This window comes from Rhodamnia argentea, chromosome 1 (assembly GCF_020921035.1).
Source record: "Rhodamnia argentea isolate NSW1041297 chromosome 1, ASM2092103v1, whole genome shotgun sequence".
Classification (NCBI taxonomy): Eukaryota; Viridiplantae; Streptophyta; class Magnoliopsida; order Myrtales; family Myrtaceae; genus Rhodamnia; species Rhodamnia argentea.
This window is the reverse complement of record NC_063150.1, coordinates 4,951,064-4,961,243: the sequence shown is the minus strand read 5'-3', so window position 1 is coordinate 4,961,243 and position 10,180 is coordinate 4,951,064. Positions and strand designations below refer to the sequence as shown.

Genomic DNA, 10,180 nt, shown 5'->3' with positions numbered 1-10,180 from the left:
ATAATTAAAGCTGGTCGTGTCTATATAAAAAAAAAGGTAAATTTAAGGCGGTGCTAAAACTTTCAACTAAATTCTTAAACAGTACCAAATATTGGAGAATAGAAAAATTTATTTTTGGTAACTAACTCGAACGAGAATTGGTAATATCTAAAGAGAGTAAATAATTTAAATTCATTGTTAACCAAGACCAATAAAAATTGGTAACTCAAAATTGAAGTTGTTAACTAATTGCACAAGAATTGGTAACCCATGATCGTTGGTAATTCGCTCTCATAGAGGTTAATAATGCTATATAAGAGTTAATATTTTTTCCGCATTGGTAAATTATGCAAATAAAATGTGGTAGGTGAGTGCAAAAATCACGAATTTGCAAACCACCAAAATGTATTGATAACTTCAAAAAAATGTTGGTATTTACCATAAAGTTACTAGAAAAAGGGTCACCAAGTTATTTGTTGTACCAACAGTTTTAAGACACCAACCAACACTTGAAATTACAAGCATGCAAAAACATTCGCATCTTCGGGCACACAACAATAGAATTCTTTCATATACGGTATTCTCCATTTCGCAAACCTCAATGTGATGGCAAGTGTATTACCTAAGACTCATTGTATAATTCTTCGATCAAAGCAAATCCCACCATGATATCCATGTAGATCTTGTGAGACTAATGATCAATAGACCAATTAATTAGGGAAAAAAACAGGGATTAGTACTGAATTTATTATGAAGAATAATCGGCGATACACAGTTGCTATGAAGTTTACGGATCACATGAAAGAACATGATTGATACTTGAAGTCTTCCTATGGAAAACTTCGCCCAGTAATTTTGTCTTCATGGCCATGTGATTAATTCAAAGAAGTTATATTGTGCTTAATGCAAACCCGATCTTGAATCATCGAAAAGCTCATATACTTACTTGATCATTCTCTTAACTTCGATGTGTCGCTTCGACCCGATGAAGATTGCATTTGCAAGAAAGCTTCTTATTGTGACCTCATCTTATGTATGGCCAACCACTTATATGAACTTTCTTTAACTTGCCATATGAAATCTTGGCCTTGTGGCCACGCAACAGTTGGATACAAATAAGGTCATCTAATACATAAGGAAAATTATTGCAGGATTAGCAGTCTAGCGTATGGGGATCTATCAGGATCTCCGTTGCTTAAATGAGGCAGTTCAATTCTTTCATCCGGACATATTTTTGCCGAAAGCTTCGACTCGAAAAGCGCTGTTTTACCCTTCCTTTCTGGATATGACAGGGTAAGAAGAAAAGGCAGTTAAAACTTGCTGCATTGCTGGGTGAATCTTAATCTGTGTTTTACTTTCTAATTTGATTGAGTAGATTAAGGACATATGTTGTTGCCAGGTGACTAAACGCACACTCTCCTGTCAACACACGCCAGCTTAGGGTATGTTTCTTAGAGACTTGAGGCGAAGCATTGGTGACGCCCTGATCCTTCAATTTTGTACTTTCAAATTTGCCAATTTCCAACGAAACGTCAACTCGATAAAAAAAGAAAAGAAATGAAAGAGCAAAGAGCAAAACCCATAGAGAGATACGACATTGAAGGTCAATCTCGAATTGAATGAAATCACTCATGCCGTCATCTATACCATGCATATTGCATGTTCTTGAGGAAAAAAAAAACTCATGTCACTTTATCCAAACGTGTGGTGTATATAAACTAACAATAGAATAATCTGCCTTAAAAATAATCTTAGGAAACTAATTACTTTTCAATCCCACGATGAATCATGTGATCCGAATTATGGATAGACTGCATTTGTCATGGATTGGAGGTTTCCTAGACACGATAGGCCGAAGAGGTGGACAATAAACGATTGAGTAAGGTCTAGGTTTTTATGGGTACTCTAAAATAATCCTAAGTTAATATGGGAAATGTATAGTTGTATTCTGAAAAATTCGTGTAATTAATATGTAGGTCATAGAGATAGAGATTGGATTTTTAATGTACCAACGGGAGATCTGCGGTAATAATTAGAGGGACTCAAGTTTATATTGAAATATCCTCCCCTCATTTATATTTTCCTACTAATCCAACACGACTAAGGCAGTAGAAGCATTCTCTTCCAAACACTTTCTCTCTCCCCAGCCAGAAATCAAGCGGTGAACGAATAGCAATACAAACTCATAGATATGTATCATTTGAATGGTTAATTATGTGATCCTACTATGGGATATATGATCCAGACTCATTTAGATAGTCTCGGCCTATAGGTATCTAAGGCTCCGTTTGTTTTATGAAAAACGAATAGCTTGTAAAATATTTTTTAAAATAATTAATTGTAATGTTTGAAATAATTAATTAATGAAAAATGTGTCATCATCGACAATAATTTGTGCCTAAATATTTTTGTGGATGATGAAAAATATCTTTCGTTCATCCATTTTTGCTAGCAATACAAACGCTCGTTTTTGAGGAAAATTGCAATATTTTTTTGTATTTGGCTAAAACCTAAAAATAAATTTGAAAATATTTTTCATTGTTTGTTAAGGAAAAATTCCTTTTATTTTCGTAAAGAGAGATGTACTATTAGAGTGCTAATGACTAGGACTTCGAGTAGCCGGGGAACCAGGCATAGGTAGCCGGGGAATCTAGCAAGCCTTTATTGACCTAGCTTTGCCACGATGGACATGCATTGGCTACGATGGGACTTGGCTCGAGCATGGAGACTTGGGCACAACCATGGGCATTAGTCTCGGGTTCACAAAAGCCGAACTCGAGACCCTTGCGCTCATGCCCAAGTCCCAAATGCTTGGACCCGAGTCCATCAAGGTTGAAATGCCCGATCCTAGGTACCCAGCACTTGGGCCTACATTCGTTGAGGCAAGGGCCATAGCCCATTGAGGCCATGCTCAAGATCCTAATGCTTGTGCCTGTGTCCCCGGTGCTTGGGCCTGGGACCTCGGTGTTCGTATCGGAATTCTTGGCACTCGAGCTCAAGTCTATGGAGGCCGGAGTCGGGACTTCGGTGCTCATGCCTAGTTTCCTAGTGCTCGAATTGAGGTCCATAAAGGCTAGGCTTGGGACCACAATGCCCGAGCCAGGATACCCAACGAATGGGCTTGGGTTTATCGAAGCCAAGCTCAACAGCATGCGAGTGTTCCACGCTCAAGCTTGATGGACTAGGTCCCGGCCTTGATGGACCCGAGTTAGGGTGCTGGGGACTTGAACACAACATCGGGGTATTGGGCAAGGCCTTCATGGACCTAGCCTTGCCTCGATGAACTCGGGCTCTAGTGCTAGGGACTCGAGAATGGTCACTATGGTCCTAGGCCCGGCCTCAATGTACCAATGCCTGGGCATTGTGGACCCGGAATGGAGCTCCAAGGACCTAGGCATTGGAATCTTAGACCCGACCACGACCTCTATGGACCCGGGCTCTCTCTTGATAGACCAAGGCCCGAGCGTGAGGGAGCCTTGGCATGAGGCACTAGGTTATCTATCACTCGTGTTTGGCCTTGATGGGTCCGAGCACCGAGGAGTCAGGTACGGGTATTAGGGTCCCTAGCAAGACCATTGTGAACTCGAGCACAAGTGCTAGTGCTAGTGTCCTAGGCCTAACCTTTGTGGACTCATGCTTGAGCGTCGAGGTCCCGAGCATGACCTCTAAAGACTCAAGTCGGATCATTGGGAAACGGGGCACAGACGGGGGTCCCATGCTAGCCTCTTTGGACCGGGGCCCGATCTCAATGGAACCGGGGTTGGCCTCGGCCTCTAGATCCGGATTCACATAGGCATTAGAGTTTCCATGTCCAAGCGCCGTATTTTGAAAAAAAAAACTATTTTGATTTTTGGAAGAGGAAATTATTTTTTAAAATATATGGATATATTGTTCATTGACAAGGAAATTATTTTCTATTGATTCAATTTCCTAAACGTTTCAAATACCGAAAAAATAAAGAAGATTTTTTTTAGATTTTTTTTTGTAAAATAAATAGAGCCTAAATTACGTTAACTTTTTCATGATATTTCTGTGTCTTACAAGAAACGCATTATTGCACGCTCGTCTCATCACAGCACACTCCGACCCCAAATGGACAAACGAATCGGCGGCACGCTCGTCATCATTGGCAAGCCAACAAATGCACGGAGACACTCAACACGCTCTTTTCCAGATTCCTCACACCCAAATCGAATTTGACCCACCAATCCCGGTGGCCTGAAATTTAACACGGCCACACAAAATTGTAAAGTATAATCTGGTAGAGAATTTTACAGGATTTCCATTCGGGTCCAATGAAAATCAAGAAACCCATGTAAGGATCATCCCAAAAAAGATGGCTTTTTAAATAATTTTAAAAAAAAAAAAAACCCTCAGCCCCCTGGAAAGAGAATCAATCTTGACACGGCTTCTGTCAGTTTTAATGGAGAGACCAAAATCCTTTTTAGCGTTTTCCCTTGTCTTCCCCATCTTTCCTTACAAGGAACGACACTACAGATCAAGTTGCGCACATACCCATGAATGATGTCTCTTTTCTTGACTCGGTATCCATCTATATAAACAGTCTTGGTTCTGTAATCGATCACTGTTCCTGTTTTGCGTATGTTGAAGACCGATCCCTCACAGAGACCGACGACAGGACATTTCCATGGCAAGGAGCGGTCTTGTTTTGTACACTGTGCTGCTTCTCCTCTGTTCTTGTTTTGTGTTGACTCAGTGTGCTCCTGAAAGTGGTCTGATTACTCTGCTTCCCGGATTCAACGGCTCTTTTCCTTCGAAACACTATTCTGGGTAAGCCTCTAAATTGTCGTTTACTCTCAAAGGTCGCTGCTTTACGCATTTATTAGCCTAGCGTCTCTTGCTACTTGTATCAAGGTGGAAGATGAACTCTGTGTTCGTTGGTTCTGGTGTTTGGCACTCTTGTATTGGGTCTACTCGTAACTGTTGTCTCATATTCGGGTTTTGGACGAAGGTATGTGACGATTGATTCGGACCACGGGAAGCGCTTATTCTACTATTTTGTGACATCGGAAGGGGATCCTTCGAAGGATCCGGTGGTTCTGTGGCTAAATGGAGGACCAGGATGTTCGAGCTTTGATGGTTTCGTGTACGAGCATGGTACGGACGTTTCGCTATCCACACTCATGTTGACTCCTTTTGTTAAGATTTAACTTTTCATATTGCCACCAACTGTAGTTTGAATCACTTGTCTGCCCCGGGATTCTAGACCATGAACTTCACTGGAATTTGGTTACTGTTCTGATAAGTTCATAGGCTGATGATGGATAAAAGTAGTGTCACTGGTGGGAGAGATGATCATCTGATTACCCTTTCCATCGTCCGTTTCTACTTGTCTTTTGCCCATCGCATCATAATATGCAGTTTCAATTTTGTATTCACTGCATAACGCAACACGCAGGCTTTCTTTTTATCGTGCTGAAAGTCTCCGGAGCAACATCTTGAATGAAAGATTCCCCAAAATCGTAGTTATAAGAAGTCATATTGAGCAAAATTTTAGAATGTAAGACTGCATTTTGTTGACACATTAAAATTGACCACATGAGGTTCTGCAGGACCATTCAATTTTGAAGCTGCAAAGACACACAACAGCCTACCGCAACTGCATTTGAATCCCCACAGCTGGTCCAAGGTTGAAACATCATCATAAATTGGTTAAAAGGATTTTCGAGAATATGGAAAAAAGATCTGAAGCAGCTGAACATAAGATGATATTCCTCTTGTCAACTATCAATGACTTGTTTTAGCTAAGATTGCTTCCTCTGATTTCTCAACATCATAGGTCTCCAACATTATTTACTTGGATTCTCCTGCCGGTGTTGGATTTTCGTATTCTAAAAATTCAAGCGACTACCGAACCGGTGACATAAAGACTGCTCTCGATTCTCATACATTTCTCCTCAAGGTACAAAAACTAAAGTTGATCATAAGTATGATATAGTCTCTCTCATCAATTTGTCTCAACAACTTGTTGCATTGTGACTCAGTGGTTTGAGCTCTACCCGGAGTTCCTTCCCAACCCATTCTTCATAGCTGGAGAGTCATATGCAGGGGTCTATGTGCCAACTCTTGCGTTTGAAGTGGCGAATGGTATGCATGTTTGCAATTTTTAGTACTGATTTTGGATCAAAATATAATCGCAAATATAAATCCTTTGGCAGGTATTGATGATGGAGTGAAACCCGTTCTCAATTTCAAGGTACATTCTCTAGGGAACTAGAGTGTCATATTTGACCAAATGCTTCTAATATCATTGATTTTTTTCTTTTTGGACAAATAATATAGTTGAGTTGACAGGGTTATATTGTTGGTAATGGAGTCACTGATGATAAATTTGACGGCAACGCTCTCGTTCCCTTTGCGCATGGGATGGGCCTGATCTCAGATGACCTGTTTGAGGTAGAGTAGAGCCTCTTTTTACTGCTGTTTTAGGCATAAATATCGAGCCTATTCTTGTAAAGCATTTTGTTGTTAGCCCTTCTAGTGCCTCAGTATTTGCTTCCTCAATCTTCTTCCTAATGCTTGTGCTGATGTTTCCTTGTTCACATGATTGTTAGTTTGGAGAGCTCAAGTCTAATCTTGTCCCCTTGAGACTACTGACCGAGCAACTTACTGTTCTAATTTGGAGGGACAAGAACTCCCTAATGCATCTGACATATGATTAGATTAATCTACAGCAAAACTGATATTGCTATTTTGCAGGAGGTTAACAGGGAATGCCAAGGGAGTTACTTTAAGCCACTCAGTTCAACGTGTGAGAGCAAACTTGCAAAAGTTGATCAGGTGCATCTGACAACTGCCCCTTTGTCACATACTAATGAGGATAGTGGATAATTTTGATAAAATTTCTCCTAACATTCAAGAGTTTGATTGATCCCAGGATATAGATGGTTTAAACATATATGACATCCTAGAACCATGCTACCATGGGCCATCAATATCGACGGTTACAGCTACTAATGATAGGTTGCCTGCTAGCTTTAGGCGATTGGGAGAAACTGAGCGGCCTCTTCCTGTGAGAAAGAGGATGTTTGGCCGTGCCTGGCCTCTTAGAGCTCCTGTGAGGGATGGATATGTTCCAACTTGGCCGGAGCTTCTCAATAGCAACTCTGTTCCATGTACTGTAAGTCCCCCGCACTGCATCTCTTTGTCTATGATTCTTTTGTCCACTTTCATGAACTGTAAGTTTGCCTCGCCTAAATGGCCTTACCTAGAAACTATTTCTGCAAAAAACTCTATTGCCTCATGCAGTGTTTGTTATCTTATTGCAATTGCTTTCATGACATCAATCTAAATCCATGGACATTGCTTGTGTTGTCTTGTTGATCTATATGCTGTACTATTTTTCAGTATTTTGACATGTTTGTTACCCTTTAGTTCTTTTGGCAACTCCTCCCTTTAGGTACAGTTGATTATTGTTCCCTTAATTGGTTTTCCTCCCTACTTTCTCCCCAGTATCGATATCTTATTTTACTTGATAACCAGTTGGGGATTCTGAACTACATGTGCATTTACAGGATGATGAAGTTGCGACCACGTGGCTAAATGATAAAGATGTCAGGAAAGCGATTCATGCAGAAGAGGTGTGGTTTTGCAAATATCATCAATTACTTGCAGCTTTATTTTTCTCTTTGATTTATTACTTATATGTTCCTTGAACTACGAACAGCAAAGCGTGGCGGGCGCTTGGGCTTTATGCACAGGCAGAATCTCGTTTTATCATGATGCTGGAAGCATGATTAACTACCACAAAAACCTCACTGCTAGGGGGTATCGAGCACTCATATTCAGGTAGAAAGGCAACTTAATGCAACTTAGAATCAGTGCTTTATAAGCTTTTTTGTGTCGGAATGGTTGTCTTGCGAAGAGTAGTCATACTTATAACTGTCAGATAGTGGTAATATAGTCGAAATATTTGGGGATGAGAGATTTAAATTGCTCTGGCAAGATGACTAAATTTGACCATTTTATATTGCTAATATTTCCCTCCCTACCAACTCTAATGCTTTATCATGTTTAGTCTCTGGTAGGAGTATTTGCATTAGTTGACAATCTCTCTCCAACTTTTGAGTCTTTGATCATTCTTGTAGAATGCTTTTCTGCACCCAAATAGAATGCTGATGTCTAAAGATGTCCTGGCGGGCCCCTATATTCTCGTGTCTGTGTCTGATGAAAGATGAACACACTGATGTATGGAGATATAAGAAAGCTGGGTCCTGAAGAAATAAATGCTAGATCTGAGCCAAAGCAAATATTGGAAATTCACCCACTGATAGTAAGGCATTATAGGAAAGACTCAACATCAAATTCAAAGATTCCAGGTCTTTTCGTTTGCTTGTGTTGGATTAACGTAAAGAGCAATTCTACTATAATAAATGCCTTTCTTGCAGTTATAGGAATCCGTCTATGATTCCTGGTCCTGTTTTCTCCTCTACACCATGGAGATATTTTGACATGTACCTGCAGATGTATCAGTGAACTTTTGGCTAATTTGACATTATTAATCACTCGATTGAGAAAGTTTTACTTCTTCAGCTACTGATGGGATTCGCCACTGTTTTGCTTGTGGCAGCGGTGATCATGATATGTGCGTTCCCTACACCGGTAGCGAAGCATGGACAAGATCTATGGGGTATGAAGTCGTGGATGAGTGGCGGCCTTGGACTTCCAATGAACAAGTTGCCGGGTATTTCAGCACAACCCCACCCTGTCTGAATAATTTACTACCTTTGTCGATTATTGCGCCATTATTGTGAATTCAGGGTTGCGATTTTAGTACTTAATTTGGCTGCAGGTACATTCAAGGATATGGAAATAACCTCACCTTCTTAACCATCAAGGTCTGCGAGAACTGTGCTTTGCATATGCATTGTCCTGCTGTAACGATATTCGACTTACTACTATTTCTTCTGGTCTTCATTGGTGCAGGGAGCTGGACACACGGTCCCGGAATACAAACCTCAAGAGGCACTGGATTTCTACAGCCGTTTTCTGGCAGGAAAGCGGATATGATAGGAAAATACCGTGCTTTTCAATGCCCGCAATTGCAAAATAGAGAGTCGAGGGAGAGAGTTCAGAGACGTACTTCCTTCCATCTTGTGCTTTTCTCCTTCCGCCCGATTTGAAATTTCGAGGACCTTGATAATTACGAACATAAAAGATGTCGATAGAACACGAACTGTTATACAGAGGGACAACGAACATGCATTTCAACTCCCGCCATGAAAATGCTCGACTGTTGTTCCCCACGAAAGCGCACCGATCTTCTAATCACGGAACTATTGACTGGACATGAAACGGAACCAAAGTTGGAATAGATTGACGGGCGCCCCATTCTGCTTGCATGGTTCTAGTAATACATTTTAGGGAGCTAAATATGAAGATTCGGTCGAATTTTTAAGTGATTAAAAATTATTTCTTGTTCTTCCTCTGTATCTCTCCCGTGAAGTTTACACCTTTAACGTGAGAGGGAAGAGACATATGCAAATCCTTATTGCGGTCACAAGGCATCCATCTCACTGCTTGGTACATGAGCATGTGACTTAGTATTTAAATGAGCATGTAGAGTAACCGTAAAGCAAGAGAAATTCTGGTCGTGCCCGCGAATCCATTACTTTTTGGATTAATACCACGAAAGATCATTAATTAGTAACCCATCGGTGGGTAGCTGCGTTGGTTGAGAGTCCCTCCCTCATCGTTGAGGTTGAGAGTTCAAAACCCGCAGTTACTAATGTTTTAAGTGGGGGGCCATGGTGGTGGGATCCTGTACTAGTCTTCTCCGAGGTATAGTCATCAGCCGCAGGTGTTGTCCGAGCGCTGTAGGGGTCGTGGGTCCCCGAAGGGGGCTCGGCGGATCCTCGGTTACCAAAAAAAAAAAATCATTAATTAGTATACATGTAAAAAATTACCCTAAATTAATTTTTTGACCATCGAAAACCTCAAACCGATATACTTATGATAAATTTACCTCGAACTATTTTTGTTATCAACAAAACTATAAATTAATACACATGTGACAAATTTTCCCCGAACTAATTTTTGACTACAAAAAATCCTAAACTAATACACTTTCGATAAATTTTTTCTCCCGTTAGTTTTCATTAAATTTTACAATCAAATTAATGAATTAGATGACACATGATAATTGACGAGTCTATCAATATGAGTTTTACACTTTGTTTGT

At 40.5% G+C, this 10,180-nt stretch overlaps 1 protein-coding gene across 1 annotated transcript; it reads left to right on the top strand.

The window, feature by feature from the left end:
- Positions 1-4,431: 4,431 nt before the first annotated feature.
- On the top strand, positions 4,432-9,198 carry LOC115753357 (serine carboxypeptidase-like 20). The gene is made up of 14 exons (XM_030691929.2): positions 4,432-4,770; positions 4,952-5,097; positions 5,553-5,629; positions 5,780-5,902; positions 5,985-6,087; positions 6,159-6,196; positions 6,295-6,396; positions 6,700-6,780; positions 6,878-7,120; positions 7,515-7,580; positions 7,667-7,788; positions 8,570-8,683; positions 8,792-8,837; positions 8,926-9,198. Exons 1-14 carry the CDS (start codon positions 4,628-4,630, stop codon positions 9,007-9,009), a joined length of 1,488 nt encoding a protein of 495 aa, XP_030547789.2. The 5' UTR covers positions 4,432-4,627; the 3' UTR covers positions 9,010-9,198.
- The last annotated feature ends 982 nt before the right edge of the window (positions 9,199-10,180 follow it).